We start from the raw sequence: 20,150 nt of genomic DNA on the forward strand, positions 1-20,150 counted from the left end.
AACACTATTTTTTTTCCCCCTTCACTAAACGGCTACAGGCAGGCATGCATTTTTTACTTTGTGTCAGTTGCTTTTGGTTTTGGTCACTTTCTTTGCTAGTAACTATCAGCTCTTATTCCTTACAATCATCATAGGGTTAGTGCAAAAGCTTTATTCCTTTCCTAATTTGCTATACCACCTCTTTTGTGAAAGATGTATGTGAACTTTATCATATGCAACTTTATCATTGTTCTCTACCTTTTCATAGTTATATTACTGTTATTTTTTTTGTTTTCTTTTGTTGTTTTCCAATTCTTAGTAGTGTCCTTCTGGGCTCAGTATGATTGCTGTATATGTGTGATGTTATTTTGTATTTTCTACATAATGGGACTTAACCCAAGTTAGAAGCTGAAACTAATTTACTTATACCTAGCCATGTTCTAAGAACATTTTGCCAGGCGTTCATATTTATTGTTAACATAGTGCATCCTGCAGAAAAACAAAAAAACACACACACACAAAGAACCAATGACAATATCCAGTACAAAGCCAGAACTGACATTGATAAAAAAAAAAAAAAATACAATAAATTCTATATATTTTACAGTGGTAAGTCATACATTACACAATAAACAGTACAGCAACCAAAATAATAAGGAAACCATGGTCAATTACAAAACGGACAGTTTTTACAGATTAAAAAAATAGTTGTACAAGAGAAGTACAATTTCTCTTTTATGCTTCTCAGAAAAATGGTATAAGATAGAGTGATTAATAAAATCTTTGAAAACTTTCTTACAACAAACAAGAAACAATTTTGGAGGACTATTTATTTAAAAATTGCTTAGTGTAGGCTTAAAACATCAGGTCAAGAGAAATAAGCAAAAGGAATTATAACACGTGAGGGATGAGGAAATATGATATAATATGATGGGATATGTCAATTCAAGGACAGATTTTAGTTCATTGAGGCCAGTTGTTCTTAACAAAAGGTAAACATCAGACCACAATGTCTGAATTATATCCCTTATTGATTCCAAGTATGTTATTTTAGAGTAGAGACTGGATCTAGATTTTTAAGGTCTACTAAAATTCTGATTCATCCTTCAGAATGAGATCTACTGACCTAGAAGAATAATTGAAAACATATAGTACAGCCTTCTCCTCCATATATATCAATATCCTGAATTAAGGCTTTGAAAGATATTTGTAGCAATAACTGAGTTTATACTCCTCGACAAATAACTACAGGGCATCTAATCTGAAATGACAGTTAAGTACAGAATCATGTGCTTCAACAGTCAGTCAAGCTGAGACAGCCTCCCATAAAAACCACGGAGCTAAAATCTCTCACAAACTCATTAGAATGTCAATATATCAAAGAAAACATCCATATCAAATTTTTGAAATATAAATCCAATTTAAACATTAGGACAGCACAACCCACCAACCTATGTGCCTGTTTTTTCCTTCTAAAATTTGGGGGGAAATTATTAAGAAAAAACTGAGATAACTTCATTCACACATGTTTCACTGGAGAAGTAAAATAATCTTTCAAAAATAAACTCTTGGAAAGAAAATGTTGTTGACTACTAAGCACAGCAAATATATAACATTTCCATTTCTACTTTCTCTATCTATAACTATTACTGAAAAATGATCCTAACAGTCCTTCCAATCCAGGCCAGATAACACCTAGAATTTATTTGGGACATAGTTCTCTAGGAAGCTACTTACATTTGACCAGCACTTGCCTTGCCAAAAAGACCTCTCTGGGCTTATTCCTCCTACCTGAAATTTTGTATCCTTTGACCAACATCTCCCCAGTACTCTCCATGCCCCCAGTCTCTCGTAACCACCATTCTACTTTCCACTTTTGTGAGTACAACTTTTTTAGATTCCACATGTAAGTGAGATGGAAAAAAAAAAAAAAAGGAAACTAGGATGGAAGAAAGGAAGAGAGGGACAAAGGGAGGAAAACTTTCTGAACATCAACAGTTACTTAATCTTCACTTGACATAAACATTCCTTAATAAAATACCCTTTGTAATTTACAGATTGCTTGGGTGATATTTTTAGTCATTTAAAGAAGGCATAAATTAGGACAAGTTATTATGTGGATAATTTCTCATTAATAGATTGAGAGATCCACAACTACTCACTGCTCAAAACAATGGAGCCAAGCATTTAATTTTGTCCTTGATTCTAACATTCCTGTTTGCAAAACTGAGCAAAACCCAAGCATTGATGAAATGTCATTACTTCAACCTTTAGATGTCAGAAAAATTCAGCATGGAATTATATTTTTATTAAGTAGTCCCTCATTCTTAACACTACTTGGGGTACAAGCTAGAATGAAATAATATTGGAATGCAGGCAAATCAAATATGAAAAATACAGACAATTTCTGATAGCATTATTTAAAATTTGGCAATACATTTTAGTGATAAGAACAGCCAAATTATCCCTTTGCACTCAGTTTTACTTTAGAAAGACATTTATTGCATCCAAATGTCAGTAGTTATGTGGTAATAAGTAGTTTTAGGCTGTGTTGACAAAATATGAATGTTGCCAAATACACTGTGTTATTTGATTCAGCTGATTTTCTCCTAAATTCTATTTGTCGTACACCGGAAATTCAGTAAAATAGAATGAGGAAAGTATAGGAAGGTGAAAGTTAACACTTTGTCTAATCCAATTTAACAGATACTGAATGTCAATTACATAATTCAGGCATTAGTGGGATATAACCCTGTCATTACAGATAGGGTAGAAGAAATGATTGTAAAATCAAGCTGAACATGCTAGAGACTAAGAGTAGTAAAAATAAGCTTACATTTCACTTATGTTTAATTCAATTATTTCTGGAGGAGATGTCTCTTCAATTTATAACACAAGATCAAGCTAATTTTCTTCCACCGAGATTTTGGAAAGGTTTTATTCAATGAGAAAATATAATTTCTGATGGTCAATTAAAAATATTTTTCTATAAAACAAATCTTGAGATATATATGAGTTAGTTTTAAGTTATTTTATTTGTTATTAATAAATATTAAGAACATGGCCACTTAATATGCAACAATCTCTCTGTTACTCAGTGATGTTTTGTGCATCCTCCCTCACATGCCCTTATCTTTCCTTCCAGAATCTGTTCTTATTATCTTCAAATCCATACCTGAGCCTACTGGTCACAGTCAGCAAAAACTATGGCCTCTTACTTCACTAAAATGGCATTAAGTATAAATGCCCAAAGTGAATTGCATACGACATCAAAGCTCGTTTATAGTTCCACCTCTTTCTAGCCTTTTCCATTGTGTCTCATAATGATCCATTCTTTGTCCTATTGCTATTGTACCTGGGCCTGGATCTATCATGCTCCAGCACTCAGCTCATTTCCTCTCTTCAATTGTCAATCTCCATCTTGTGCTAATTACTTAACTCAAGCTTTTGCAAGTGCTCAAGTCTCTGTAATATTAAAAACCATTATTTCACAAATCCTACTTTTACTTTTATTTATGGTCAACTTCTGCAAATCATCCAACTTCAGTCTTTACTTCTGAAATATTAGTTACTTCCACGGTCTGCCAAAATGTGTTTTCTTACTCGCGTCTCTATGTTACAGTATACCAGCGGCTTTATTTTCATGTTTCAGTCTTCATCTACCTTAACTCATTCTGGCATTTTACATTGTTGACACCTTCATTTTTAAAATTTCCCTTAAAAATATTTAAAATAGTATTACTTTCTGGTTCTCATTTTACCTCATAAACAACTCTTTCTCATTAAAAAAAATGTAGCTATTAAATGTATACATTTTTCAAAAGTTCATATCCAGGTCATTTATACCATATTATCTTTAGTCTATAGATGGTGAAACAGAAACATGAAAAACTTAGTGATAAGATGTTTCTAAGTATTGAAAGTATCAAGCTTATAAAAATCAAATATTTTCCAATTAAGTAATATTTTAAATATAATTTCACAAAAGTATTTTTGTAAAACAATATACTACCCACTTATAATGCAACTTCTAAACACATAACATCTGTGCCTTTAGTTTTTTTCTCCAAGGTCAGGAAAACTAGGCAGAGAATTTGGACACATGTGCTTTTAGAAAAACAAAACAAAAACACTAGAGTTTATTCATCTAGAAAATACTATTATGAGCTTATTTTTGGAAATGACATGTAAATAAAATTGCTGTATTACCCACAACCATATATCATATGTTAACTGGTAATTATGAATGGTTCCTAAATTATCACTGGAAAAATACATATCCATTACCATATTATTTTTAGTATGCAGTGACTGCAATTCAGACATATCCAATTAGGGAAGAAAGAATTCTGAATTTATTGCTCAATTTAAATGTTGTCATCATTTTCTGATGGAACCATTTGCCAATTATTGTTTCAGGGCTATTGATCATTACGTTGTAAAATTATGCTACTGTTACCACCTTTACTATGTAAATACATCAGATTATAAGTCTTTTCATATTTTGTTACATTTTTTGCTCCTCAAATTTAAGAGATAGCAAAAGCTCCTTTAACTATAGGAGTTTAAGGCAGTATCAGATTTATGCTGGAAAAATGAACCAACTTAAGCTACTCAGTTATGTTTCATTTTACTCACTTATAAAATTTGAGTTTTCTGTGTTCTATCATCATTGTTCTTCAAATACTCATACAAACTTAGTCTATCTCACTACAAATACATTCTGTTCAAAGTACACTGAATTGCATTTCCATTTCTGACTTTTCTGGGGTCACTGGCAGCTGATCAACACTCCCATAGAGAAAAAAGAAAAACCAATGAGATTTTTTTAAAGTCCTTTTTGAAAGTATCAGATATCAGTTCAGGCAACCTCAACTTGAGAAATCTAATTCCAGAGAAGAAAAACAAAACAAAACCAAAAAAAAATGAGCTTTGCATACTATAGCTACTTTTCTTTCAAGTCATTGTCTATTTCAAGTATATAGCTGTAGGCTGAAAATGCAAGCAAAATCTGCAGTGAATGACCCAGAGTATTCGACTGGAAACACTGAAAGGTTGTGTCCTAGGAATAGGGCAAATAGCAGAGAAATATAGCATTATCAAGCCAGTCTTCAATATGCTCAGCCCCTGATTGGAATGAAACAATAAGACTACTTTATCTGCCTAACATAAGATAAAGTAATATAAAAAAGAAAAGAAAAATATTTCTGAAGAAAGATAACCTAATCCTGAGCCAGTTTTTCATACAAAATAAATGGCAGTCAGTAAAAAATAAGACGTGTCAAGAGAGAAGACAAAGAAAAATAGAGCAAAGTCAACAGACCCACAGATGATCAAAACAGGTGTTCTCAGATAAAAATAGTAAAATAGCTATGATAGAAATGCTTAAGAACATAGGATACAAAGCTGGGAAAAGCTAAATGAAAAGATGAAAAATTTTGCCAGATAATTGGAATCTATAAAACTGAATCAAATGTAAAGTTTACAATGAAAAAAATTAAATAAGTGAAATGAAGAATTCAATAAATATGCCTAGTAGTAGATTAGAAACAAGAGAATACAAGACTGGTGAACAAGAAGATGGGGCAATAAGCAATATGTAGACTGAAGCATAGATGGAGAAGAACAAGGAGGAAAAATTAGGAAAGAGCATAAAATATGTAAAACTCAGTGAAAGGTCTAACATAAGTAAAAATTGAATTAATGAAGGAAACAGGAAAAAGAATGAGAAAAAGTAAATATCTGCAGAAATGCTGGTCCAAGATTTTCTAAAACTTACGCAACTGTAATCCACATATTCAAGAAGCTTATAAAAATCCAAGCACAATAAACACACAAAAAAATCCACATTTAAGCACTTACTATAAAATGTCTAAAGATACAGAGAAACTCTTAGAAATATAGCTAGGGCCTAGGTGGGTGGGGTGGAGGGTGGAAAGCTATATAAAAACATACACTTAAAAATACTATAAATAAATCAAAATGTAAAACTGAAATATACAATTATACTTAGTGAAAGGAACAGGGAAACTACACTACTCCATATTCTAGGAAGAAGTTCTTCATGTTCAAGAAACCCATAGGAGGTCAAGACAAAGAAAACAGAAATAAGAAATAGAGAATTGGAAACGAAAGGTAAGTTGCAGACAAGCTCTAACATTTCAATAATTATACTCAGTGTACATTATCTAAATACACCGATTGAAACAAGGATTGGCAGAGTAGATTTTAAAAACTTGACTCACCTATATATTATCTGTAAGAAATTCATTTCAAATATAATGATAAAGGTAGGTTAAAAGTAATAGGACAAAAAATATACATCATGCAAACAACCATCAAAAGTAAGCAGAGTGGCTAGATAATGTAGACTTTAGGGCAAAGAAAATTGCCAGATTCAGAGAGGGACATATGTAATGACAAAAGTTCCAACCACTAAAAAGTCACAGCAATTGTATATCTGCATATACCCTTTCCCCTCCAAAAAAAGCAGAAAATATGTGAAGCAAAAACAAATAGAATTGAAAGGAAAAATAGACAAATCCACAATTATACTTGGAGACTTTGACATCCCCCCTTTAAATAGATGGAAAAACTAGATAATCAATCAACAAAGATTCCATAGAACTCAACTAATAGCATCAAATCAACATTTATAGAGCATTATTCTCAACAATAGAAGAATGCTTACTCTTCTTAGGTTCTCATGGAACATAGGATAGATCATAAGCTGCTCTCAGGTTCCCATGGAACATAGGATAGACCATTTGCTTTGCTTAAAAACAAACCTCAACATATTTTTTAAAAAACAAATTGTACAGAGTGAGTTCTCTAACCACAATAGAATTAAAAGAGAAATAAGTGACAGAAAGATTATAGGAAATCTCCACATTCTTGGAAACTGAACAACACTCGTCTAAATCATCTATAGGTCAAAGAAGAGGTACAAAGGGAAATTAAAAAACAAATACACTGAACTGAATGAAAACAGAAGATATCAAAATTTGTAAGACAGCTAAAGAAGTGCTGACAGGGAAATTTGCACTGCTAAATGCATACAGTAGAAAAGAGGAAAAGTCTCAGGTAAATTATCTAATTCTCACTTCAAGAAGCTAAAACACAGCAAAAATTAAAAAAAATAAAGCTGACATGCTGAGTCACAAAGTAAAAATAAAAGTAATTCAGTGTTATGGACTGAAAACATGTTTTTCCAACACTTCTTTTGTTGTAACCCTACTTCCCCACCCTAACCCATTTGTAATAGTATCAGGACGTGGGGCTTTTCAGAAGGAATTAGGATTAGACAAAGTAATCAGAGTGGAGATCTCATGAGTGGGATTAGCACCCATATAAGTGTTACAGAGAGAGCTGGCTTTCCCTCTCTGCTCTATTCCATGTGAGGATATGAAACATTTGCAGTGCGCAGCCCAGAAGTGTGTCCTCACTAGAATCCAATCATGTCGACGCACTGATCTTGGCCTCCCAGCTTCTAGAACTGTGAGACATCACTTTTTGTTGTTTAGAAACACCCAGTCTATGGTATTTTGTTATAGGAACACACATGCTAAGATATTCAGAATCTAAATTCTGATCAAAATGAAATTAAACAATAACAAAAATATAATTAGAAAACCCACATGTTTGAAACTTCAGAAATAAAATTCTAAGTAATCCTTGAGTCAAAGAAAAAAAAAATCACAGTGAAAATAAGAAAGTCTTTCAAACTGAATAATAATAAACTTATTACATATCAGAACTCTTGGGATACAGTTAATAGTACATCAAAAGGAACATTTACAGTCTTAAAAGCCTACATGAGGAAAAATAGAAAAGATAAAATCAATACTCAAATCATTGCTTTAAAAATTAGAAAAATAATTAGCATTTGAAATATAATGATATGGAAGGAAGGAATAATCAAGGACAGAAATCATTATAATAGAAAACACATATACAACAATCAAGAAAACCTAGAATTCAAATGTTGGTTCTTTAAAATAAGTAAGGAATTTGAATAACCTCTAGCAAAACTAATAGAGAAAAACTGAATGATATTGACACAGATGATCAATATCACAGTCTGGTCTCACTATAGATTACAACAGTGGTTTGTTGGAACCACTTCATTCTTACTCGTGACAAAAACAAAGAATTATATTTGATTAAATATATTTAGAAATAATTGGAAGCATTTAGAATGAGCACTGAATTGGAAGACAGCAGATTATATGCATCTCTTTCCAACTACAAAACTTGGATATTGGCCATGATCTGATTATATATGCCATGAAAATTGGTAAATACTGTAAATCAAGTCTTTTTTTTTTTTTCCAGAGAGCTGGTTTACCAGCACACCCTGGACCCTGTTCCCCCCAAATTAAAAAAGATAATTACAGGAATTACAACAACTTTATATTAATAAACTTGACAACTGAACTGGCATATTCAGATTCCTAGAAAAACAAAACTAAGATGTAAAAATGTTTATTCCTAAACATTTGGCTAGTCTTATACTTATTATAAAAAGTAAATCTAAAATTGCCAATCTTTGTACAAAGCAATCTGTAAGCCCAGACGGCTTCTCCTCAGAATTATTTCAAACAATTAAAGAGAAAGTAACACTGATTTTACATAAACTTCAAGATAGCAGAAAAGAATATATCCCAATGCTTTTAAATTAATTACCTTATTTTGAATACTGAAATATAATTTACATACATTGAAATGTTCATGTCTTAAATGTATAGTTTAATCAGTTTTAACTACTGTGATTATGGACTTTGAATGTGTAAGTTTTTTTGTTTCGTTTTGTTTTATTTTAAGCAGTCACTAATTCTTAGTATATCTTAACAGATTGTTTGGCTAAGATGGATTTGAATTACTGGGTTGATGATTTCCATTTTCATACAGTTTTCAGATAAGTATATTTGTTGGGCCAACAAAGTAAAAAGAAGATGAAAAGGTTCTTTGAAAACTAAAATTAAGAAATTTTCCTATGGAATCTAGAAAATAAACAATTAAAGAATTACATTTGATTAAATATATTTAGAAATAATTGGAAGCATTTAGAATGAGCACTGATATTGGAAGAATTTGGACAGAATTCAAAGAGAAACAGAAAAACACGGCAAACAGAAAATTTGTCAGGTTGCTATTTCAATTAAAAATTGTATGTAAAATCTCATGCAATTCAAAATTGCAAAAATAAGTTTTAAGCATTATTTTGAAATCATAGAATAGAACGTATACTTATTTTTTGAAAAGATTCTATTATTAAAGATAGAAGTAAACATAGATACTTTTACTTTAAATAATTATCAACAGTTTCTAATACTTCATAAATAAGAAAATGAAGTAAGTTCAAAAAAACTAGTTAATGTCACCATTCTGGGCAGTAAATGAAAGAGACATTTTATTTCTGAATATGTAGAGACTCTCATTTTTCAAAGCCCAGCTAATTGGAACCATCCTCTGAGGAATTTTCTCTATCTCCCTAATCAGAATTAATTGTTTCTTCATCTGAGATTTGAACAGCACATTGCCTATGCTTCAATTGTGATGTTAGTTTATTCTTTTGCATGCTATATGGAGAGAATTGCCCTGATATCTTTGTCACATAAGCATATGAACTCTATGGCCTCAAGGACTTTTCCCTTGTAGCAACTAACACAGATATAGCAAAGAGGAGAAATTATTAAAATACCTATTATAGCATCACTTGCATTTATTTTCCTGGTTTAACATCCTGACATAAATAATCTATACATAGTTTTTTAGAGTATAACTTCATTAGGAAATTAGTGTTCTTCAATAATTATATGTTAATACATGTAAATCCATACAGACGCGTGTCCTCCTCCATTTGTAATGGGTATGGATCACGGAGCATTTTGCTCTTATAAAATTATAGACGATTGGCTGGGTGAGGTGGCTCACACCTGTAATCCCAGCACTTTGGGAGGCCTAGGTGGCTGGATCACCTGAGATCAGGTGTTTGAGACCAGCCTGGCTAACAGGGTGAAACCCCATCTCTACAAAAGAAACACAAAAAATTAGCCAGGTGTGGTGGCTAGTGCCTGTAATCCCAGCTACTCAGAAGGTTGAGGCATGAGAATCACTTGAACTCGAGAGGCAGAGTCCATCTCAATAATAATAATAATTATTATTATTATTATAGATAGAGCAAATCTATCTTAAAGCTTATGTACTGCAGTTTCTTAGTATCACAGAGAAGTAACCAAAGGACTATTTACATATCCATGATGTGAAAGCTAATTTAAGGCAAAACCACAACCAGATCACAGATATCTTGTCCGATACCTTCCTGCCTATAGATCATTTAGTCCAAACTAAATCTAGTAAGCCAGTGAATCTGGGAATTAAGTACCTGCCATAACAATGGTAAAAATGCTGAATTATGCGTTTTCATATTAGTATTCATTGTGTGGCACTGTTTTACAACTGTAGGGCATTAAAAAAAAAAAAAAAACAACTACCAAGGGTCTCAAAGAAACTAATTAAAAAATTTTAGAAATGTTATTATTTGAATAAAATCCCCCTTTTCTGGACACTAACCAGTGCTGATTTTTACAGCACTACTATCATTTTTAAAAGAAAACTGAAAGATTTTCTCTTGGCTAGAGTAAATACGACAAGGGAGACTCCATTTACTAAGTAGGAAAATTTAAAAGTTTTAATAAAATAACCATGTATAACTAAGCTGCCTGAATATCACTACATAAAAGTAATTATAAGATTTTTCAATATCTAGACAAAATTTTTTATTTGAAATTGTATTTATGATAATTTTTCATAAATTATTTTAATTAACAAGGATAAGTTACATTTATTTTATTTACAAAAGGAAACTGAGCTACCTAAATTCAGATGAGAACTACTGAATGATAATTTTTAGATTTTATATGGCCTTGATTAATTTTTAAAAGATAATAATGAAACCATTTTTGAGCTACAAAATAATACAATAAAATTCGCTCTGGTGTTTTGGGGAGGTGTAATTACTACAGAATATTAAATTGGGAAAAGAGAAATAGGCACTTAATCTGCATGAATAATTGGGACACCTGCACACAGCAGACAGTTCTGCTTTTGGGGAATGTGAAGGCACTGGTTTTCTACAATTTTAGCCATCATCATTATAGTTTTAATAATGAAAGATTATGTAACAAAGCTATTGACTAAAAATTAAATTTGATGAATCTAAATGCTTGGGAAGAACTACACTGGCCCAGTAACTGGAATTTCACCACTAATTTATATTCAGAAATGCATATGGGCTAAATTTTATCAAATCATTCTGGGAAATTGCCAATTAACTCTGATTGATTTTCCGATTAATAGCTTAAGATATATACCTTTCAACAAAAACAGTGAACACACATTTGTAAGTATACGTTGTATTTTCTTGCTTATGCTGAATGTTTTAGTTATGCAAATATTTTGTTACGTAAATATATGTCTTTAGTGATCCCATTGATCTCTTCCAGTAACTACAAATTCTTTAAAAGCTTTGTACAGTCATTTGTAAGAAAGTCAGTGAAAGTCAGTCATATCAAGTTCTTCAAAATATAATAATATTCAGAAAATCATAAACTGTAAACACTGTGTTAGTTAGAACTTGACATGAAGTAAGATTATGTCCACCATTACTGGAAGAAAAATACTGATTAACAAAAACAGAATTTCCTTCATTTCAAAGAGTCTGTATATATGGGAAAGAAAACAATGTTACTAAGAAAAATGTCTGAAGACTCAGTATTGTTGAGATTTTTTTCATGAGTATAAAAAGAAGGGATTCACAATCTAGAAAGAATCCCTAGTACATCTTTGGCAATGCAAGAATAGAGGAAATAAAAAAGGACCATTATCAGTTCAAATATTTGGGAGAAAATTAAATATCTGTAAAAACTTGGCTAAAATTTGAATGGCTCCTTGGCTAAGAAAATGGCCCTGGAAACTTATTGTGTGGTCTTTGAATCCCAGCTCTATTATTTAAACAAAGCTTGCTTTGGGGAAGTTATCTAATGCTCTTTTTTTTTTCTTTCTTTCTTTCTTTTTTTTTTTTTTTTTTTTTTTTTTGGAGATGGAGTCTCATCTGTCTCCCAGGCTGGAGTGCAGTGGGGCGATCTCAGCTCACTGCAGCCTCCGCCTTCTGTGTTCAAGCAATTCCCCTGCCTCAGCTTCCCAAGTAGTTGGGATTACAGGTACATGCTGCCACGCTGGGCTAAGTTTTGTAATTTTTAGTAGAGACGGGGGTTTCCCCGTGTTGGCCAGGATAGTCTTTTTTTTTTTTTTTGTATTTTTTAAATTATATTTTAAGTTCTAGGGTACATATGAGCAACATGCAGGTTTGTTACATATGTATAGCACATATACACCATGGAATACTATGCAGCCATAAAAAAGGATGAGTTCATGTCCTTTGTAGAGACATGGATGAACCTGGATGGTCTTAATCTCCTGATCTTGTGATCCACCTGCTCAGCCTCCCAAAGTGCTGGGGCATGAGCCACCACACCCGGCCTTCTGTTTTACTTTTGAAAAAAAAATGGGAATAATAATTTTTTACCTCATAACTGTGTTGAGATGATTAAAAAGCTTATGCATATAGTGTTACTGGTAGCCTAGTATACAATAAGTGCTCAATCAATGTTATTTATTACTATTCTCTAAACATACTGGTACACTCAAATGTCAAAAACTTTTAATCATAAAACTTTGGAATTGTAAGTCTTTCTGTAATACGCATAAAGATAATTTAGAAATATTAGCAGTGCTAATATGTTACATGTTTTAGTCAAATACATTCAGAATAAATTACTTAATATTAAAATTCATATTTTAAAAAACACAGTCCTTTCACGTTGATAAACTAGAATTAGTTAAATCATCACTTTTTGGAACAGAGTTATGATGTTCCTGGAGGTTACAGGATATTTCTGTGCAGTTAGGAAAGTGTAAATTCATGCCTCACTGAATACATATTGACTTCTTCCACAAAGGTTAACTCTATTTCAATATTGACATACTTCTTTACTTCTTTATATTAGGACTCTTAGATCCTAGCCAAAAAAAAAAATGCTGAAATAATTCTAAAATTAATAAAGAGCACATTTCATTGATTCTAAAATCATTTACATTGTCATTTTGCAGAGGCCATGGGTTCAAAAATGGAAAAAGTAAAGGCCTAAATGAGTATCAAGGCATCATGGGAGCATGATGTGAAGAATATAGTTTATGAAGTATACTGCATACTACAGTGGCTTTAAAACATGTCTGTTCCATAATAGGGTAGAGATATTTGACCCTTCCAGGGACTGGGTCACACTTTGTCACTGCACTGAAGAATGGAATACAATAATGATACTGCATTTCTTCAGAAGCTAGATTACAAAAATCCATGCAGTTCTTGGAACACTAGGTCTGGTAGTCTTAGAGAAGTCTGGCTACCTTGAAGCTGCCATGTGAAGAAATCATGTAAAGAGAAAAGAATGAGAGAGAGACAAAGAAAAGAGACAGACTGCCCTGAGGAGCCCAGCTGTAGGAGCTTCTTAGTACAGGCACTAGATATTTGAATAAAAAAACGTTGAAGATTACTGCAGACCTAACCACCCTCTAGCTGCAATGATATGGGATACCCTGAATTTTTTAGCTGAGCCTCTCAACTCCCAGATTTGTGAACAAACAAATGATTATTATTGTTATAAGCTACTCTTTTGGGATGGTTTGTTACATAGCAATAAATAATTAGAACAATGTGGCCTTTCAAACAAGTTGGTCACATCACACAAATTATTTAATGATTGAGTATGTACATGGAATTTTCTAGTTTTACTTAACATCATTTAATACATACTTAGACTATCAAAGAGTCATACCCAGAAAAGAAATCTAATATGAGCCGATGAACTTAAAAAAGAGATTCTCTCACTAAACACATGTTTATTGAGCATCTACTATATGCTGGGTAATATTCTAGGCTCCAAGACTACATCACTAAATAAGACAACAGACAGACAAATTCTGTACCCCTATAGTCCTATTAAAAAGACAGACAATAAGTGAGGAAATATGGATAAAATAATTCCAGGTAGTGATGTGATAAGAAGCAATAAATCATGGTATGGAAATTAGAGATATGCTATGTTAAGACAGGGGAGTCAGAGAAGGTGTTTACCAGAGGGTAGTATTTGAAAAACAACATTCAAAGCAGAAAGACCAATGTGTCTAAAGTAGAGCAACTAAAAATGGGAGGCATATGAAATGATGATGAGGAATTTTAATTCCATTTTGGGTGTGATGAAAAGCTATGGGAGGAATTTGATCAGAATAATGAGATTTTTTAAATTATTTCTGAGTGCATAGTAAGAATTTTCCAGCCTTCAAGTCATTGGGTATGAGCATGTTTCTGAGTTCCAATCAATAGACTTGACTGGAACTGATGTGTACTTCCCATAAAAAATCTCCCATATGTGCTCATTCAAGCTCCGTCCCATTCCCGATGACAGGGATGGAGGCAATATCCATAGTAACCTTAGCAACCACTGACTGAAGATGGCAGAGACACGATCAGCCTTGATACCTGAATGACCACATGGAGCAACCCCAAGTACACTCAGCAGCAATATCAACTAGTAAACACTCTGTACGCTTTCATGAACAAAATCTGAAGTTCTTTTCTTTTGAGAAATTACGTGTATGGGTATATTTATTAACTTAGCGCAGGCTACTTTATCTAATATAGCAGGTGAATTTCCAAAAGAGGGGTACAGTGGAAAGAATAACAACAGAAAGCTATTTTAATCAACCAGGAGAGATACATCAATGATTTGGACATGTGTGGTAGCAGTGAACATGGAAAGGTAGGATCAGATTAAAAGTATATTTTGAAGACAGAACCAGAAGGACTTGCTGATAAATTGCCTTCAAGAATGCCACTTAGAAAATTTGAAAATTCCTCTAATCCTCCTACATTTTTGTAAAGCTAGATGATAGAATAGACTTTTACTGGCTCACTTTTACCTGAAAATAGAACACACAGAATTCCATAGTAAGTGCAAAACAGACCTCCCTCTTACTTAGAATTTTTGGAGAAAGTGGAAGAAATCTCAAGCCATGATTCTTAGACTTTACAGACAAAGGTAAAAGAAGAGTAAGAAACCAAATTTAATCAGAAGGTTATCTTTAGAGAAAACTGTGAGATGCAACTTCTTCCAAACCCAAGGTGGAGAAAGGAGACCCTGTCTGTTTCATCTCAGTCTTACTGAGGAGCTTTCCATGGGACCTGTCAGCTTTGAAATATTTTCCCTCCAATGTGGCCTGACTCATATCTGAAGAAACCAAAACCCGTGTGGCAAGAGAACAGAGGTATTACACTGAAATTTATGGGCTCTCATAGTCTATTGGTAAGCATTTCCACCAGACAGATGTGAGTCTCACAGGGAAGGGACATGACCGTGTCTTGGGCTCTGTTTAGTTGGCTGCTTAGAGGAAAAAGGAAGCCGTCAGCAGAGAGGGGGTAGGGGTACAGCACAAGATGCTCAGGAAATGTGGTATATCCATGGACTCAGGGAAACGCCCAATCACTGGACACCTCTCTTTGATCTACGTAGATGCATATATTGTCTGGGTAGAGAAACTTTCTAAGGGTCCATTAACATGTCACCAAGGAATTGGGAAAGCTTTGTATATAGATCTTCATAGCTCACTCTGAGCTAGGGTGGTCAGAACCTAGCTATCAGGCTGGGGTTGCGCTAAGTGGAGAGCTGGGTGGAGAGGTAATAGACAAAAAAGCCAACTGTGCTCCATCTCCTTCTCTTACTTCAGGTCTCCAGCCCAAAGTGGACCCAAGTTGGGGAGGGGAGAGAATTTTGCATTAAATCAGGTTTAGAGTTATTACTATTTTGGACCATGAATCCAAAACACTGAACTAAATGTGTTTGTGATTTGAATATACTACAGAACATTCAAAGAGGCCACTGTACACTAAAATACAGTAATGTCTTGATATTTTGAACCATACATGTTCAACACAGTGGTTTAATTCATGACACAAGAGAAATATAGGCATTTCTAAGTAGAATGAAGCATGAAAACAGAGACCTTTACATGGAAGTGTCATATCTAACAGAAGTTTGGAAAGCATTGAGCTCAGGGCATGGAACATGTGGATAGGAAATCAACACAACATTTCTTTCAGGTGTATTAGGAAACTGCTTCTCTCCTAACTTAGGAGAAATGTAGCTCAGTCACTGCAATTTAAAAAAAAAAAACGATAAGAAAAGGCATTGGTGCTACGTTAATAAATGTTGTCCCAAAGTAGTAAACCATATGAGATTTGTATTCAGTTTTCTACTTCTTATCTACATGGAGTGTTATCTCCATTATTTACTTTACACTGTTCTCTATTTTTATAAAAGTAGAATAAAGAATTCAGAAATGTTTCTTGAATTTTATTTCTATCAGCACTCTACACTCTTATTCTGTGCATGGACCTTCTTAAATGAGGATGGGAATTCCATGCACAAAATATCTTTGTGCTTACTCAGAAACCTGGTCCATGGATCCTGATTTAATTACAGAGAAGAATGAGAGGAGATAAACCTAGGTTTCTATATCTACTGTATCCATGACACAGTTAATCTAAGACTCACAGAGGTCTATACATTCAGAAGGCTTGAAAATAATTTCTTTGTGTAATAAAAAGAAAACTGTTTTTCTTAACTGAATTTCTTGACTTCTGTGGACCAGAAATCAGATGCCTCATATTATTGCAGTGGTTTTTCTCCCCACAGTTTAATCTAGGATCCTTTAAAACTAAGGCTACTTCTATATTCACTAAGATTATATACAAACTTGATTTTATGAATTATGTGAATGCCACTGCTGAGAAGTCCCACTGGCAATATAATACGATTATGCAAATGTACACATCAGACAAATTAAAGGCATAAAAAGAAATAATAAGATTGAAGAAATACATTTTTAAGGCTTTGTTGATTTCAGGTCTTTCATGTCAAAGTTGGAAACTTTCTTTTGTAAGGATACAGGTGAAACCTGTTAGGTGGGGTAGAGAGGAGAAAATCATTCTCTAGGCACATATTTGCTGTTTACTGGGTTAGTCCCTTAAAAAGGGTGTATAAGTCACACAGATATTTTATACTGGACATTTTGCCAGTTGTATGTGGGTTCAATATAGTTGCAAATGATCCCATTATGAAAATTCAATTCAATTCATCATTTTTCTCTAACAAGTTACTGTTCTTGATAAAATAATGGAATAGCCGGGCCTGTTGGCTCATGCCTGTAATCCCAGCACTTTGGGAGGCTGAGGCGGGCGGATCACAAGGTCAGGAGATCGAGACCATCCTGGCTAACACGGTGAAACCCTGTGTTTACTAAAAATACAAAAAATTAGCCGGGCACGGTGGCGGGCACCTGTGGTCCCAGCTACTCGGGAGGCTGAGGCAGGAGAATGGCGTGGGCCCCGGGAGGCAGAGTTTGCAGTGAGCCGAGATCGCGCCACTGCACTCCAGCCTGGGCGACAGAGAGAGACTCCATCTCAAAAAAATAAATAAATAAAAAATAATGGAATAAAAGATTCTGCATTGTATCGGCGGCACTTAAGGATAGATGTTGTGGTACTTTGATATTACACTTTCATCATTATACTTCAATACTTCAATGCTTTAATCATCATACTTCAATACTTTCATAATTACAGCAAGATTTGGTAGATTATTTTATGCCTACTTAGAAAAACAAGTATTTTAAAGCAAACAAACAAAAAATAGAAATAAAACAAACACCAATGACAATACAATTTTTCTATTTCTTTAAAAAAAAATGGGGTAGAGAGAGAACAGAATCTGGTTGCTCACTGACACAAGGCTTAAAATGAGCCCCCATTTCTCAATACTAATATTTTAAAAATAAAAGTTGGATACTTCCATTGTGAATTATTTGTTTTCTATATATTTCCATATACAATTCGTTTGTATTTCTATATTCCATAAAGGACTGTAAACTCCTTTGCGGGCAGACGTTTAGTCACTGATCTTTGCAATCACACTCATGCATTCCTTACATTTGCTGCGTCCTTAGCATATGGTAGTTGTGCAGTAGAAGTTCGTTAAACAATTGAAACAAAGAGCATGTTTAATTGATTCTAAAATCCATCTTTATTTTTATATTTTAACAATTCTGAGATCAGAATGCCTTTTACATTCAATAGTCTGTCATGGTTGCTATTAGTAATCATGACCTGACTTAAAAGAAAATCTCAGAGACAGTATTTCTCTATAATTTGTACTTATTAATGCTCTTAATGACACAAGAACAATATCGTATAGCAAAACATCATCATCAATGACCTTGTAATAAAAACTAATTTAGAAGTTGAGTTCTGAGTGTGAAGTGTTATGAATAATTTAATCAATTTATTTTGCTTTTATTGGCCTTTATATGTAGGCTAATAAATGGCATGTTTTAAAAGAAAATCTAAGTATAAACAAATTTAGAAGAGCTTTTTCAATAATCTTCTATCTCATAAGACATTATGGTAGTTTAACTGGCAGTATGTTTTATTTTGTATTGATATGTAAAATAATTGTACATGTTATAATTACTAAATATTGTATGGTATACAATTTTGTGGCAGATGGTATGCTATTCACAGTGTTTTGATTTACACTGTACCTTGAAATGTTTTGAATAGAGTATACTTTTGTCAAACAGCATATTTCTAATAATTTGCATAACAGATAACTAAAACCACCACAATCTATATTCACAAAATCACAAATGTTTATCTCTATACACTTGATTATGTTTTGCTTCCATCATAAGTAATTTTCCTTTGCATGTTCAAAAGGTCATCTTCAGCATATGGATGTCTATTTTAACTTCAGAGGCATCAGTGTCCACCCTCCACTCCAACCCAGGACCATACCAGGTGAAGTGAGACATGAAGAAGCATATGGTCTCTTTGTACATCTGCCTCAGAACTTCTTTCCATCTTCCAAAATGGAGGGAAAACATGCCTGTGTGGTGCCAGCATACTAGCTGGTAATGGCCACATTAGAACAGCATTGCTACTTTGACTTACTGGCTTACACTTTGCTTCAGTTCCTCAAATAAGCATTGTGTGTTCTATCTCTGAATTTTCTGTCTTTTCTCAATTTCAATCTGTCAAAACACTACTCAACTTATAAGACCTAGTACAAATGTCATTAGATATTCCCTAATAACCTCAGCCAGAAGTGGCTATACATTTCTTTAATTTCTATATCTTTTGTTTGTTCTTTTCAAACACCTTATCATATGACTATTGATAAATATTATTTTCACTATCTGACAGTGAAATCTTGAGTACAGGGTAATAATGTTTGATAGATCTCTATATAACCTCACAATTTAAAACCATGATTGTAATAGGGGCTGAATAAAAGTTTATTAAATTGATAAATTTACTGAATTCCTAAACTATGTTACAATCCGTATATTTTACACAGTGAATGTTTTAAGCTGTATGCCACATTTTTTCTTTCAATGTTTTAAACTAACAACATATTATAAAAAGCATTCGATGGTATCACTAAGAATATATTATGAAAGCTGTTCAATGTAAATATAAAGCACTGTTATTAATCTTTAACCTGTTTAAGTTCCACTTATAATTACCCACCATTATGATTTATACATGATTTTCTCTGTATTTTAAAGATATATGCAATATTTGAAGACGTAATTTTGTATCAAGCATTATTTGCTTTTTGAGAACCTAACCTAGGAATCTATGTTGTAACATCCTCTCAGCAAACTTACCTCTCACAATGATGTTGGTGGACTTTTTTGCAGGGTTTCCCACATTATTATTGGCAATGCAGCTGTAGGTACCAGCATCATCTGAGGTGATAGCAGGTATGGTCAAAGTTCCTCCATTCAAAACAGTCTTTTCAGGCAGAGTTCCAAAGGACCTGACCCAGGTGAGAGAAGGTACAGGCTCTCCTCCTGTTGTAACACATACTAATGTTATGGCCTCTCCAGGATTTACAACTATAGGATCATCCACCAAGAGTTTAATTGACGGTGATGCTAAAAGACATAAACAAAAGAACATGCACCTATTTAGATATGCTACAACTAGAATT

The 20,150-nt window shown here is 33.2% G+C and overlaps 1 protein-coding gene across 1 annotated transcript in view; it reads right to left on the bottom strand.

Annotated features, from left to right (window-relative positions):
- The window catches only part of MDGA2 (MAM domain containing glycosylphosphatidylinositol anchor 2), an 852,475-nt gene that overhangs the window by 253,145 nt on the left and 579,180 nt on the right, over window positions 1-20,150 (bottom strand). Inside the window, exon 6 of the mRNA XM_007986604.3 lies at window positions 19,825-20,094. Within this exon, the coding sequence (XP_007984795.2) occupies window positions 19,825-20,094 (270 nt within the window). The remainder of the gene's footprint in view (window positions 1-19,824; window positions 20,095-20,150) is intronic.

This window comes from Chlorocebus sabaeus, chromosome 24, assembly GCF_047675955.1.
Source record: "Chlorocebus sabaeus isolate Y175 chromosome 24, mChlSab1.0.hap1, whole genome shotgun sequence".
Taxonomy (NCBI): Eukaryota; Metazoa; Chordata; class Mammalia; order Primates; family Cercopithecidae; genus Chlorocebus; species Chlorocebus sabaeus.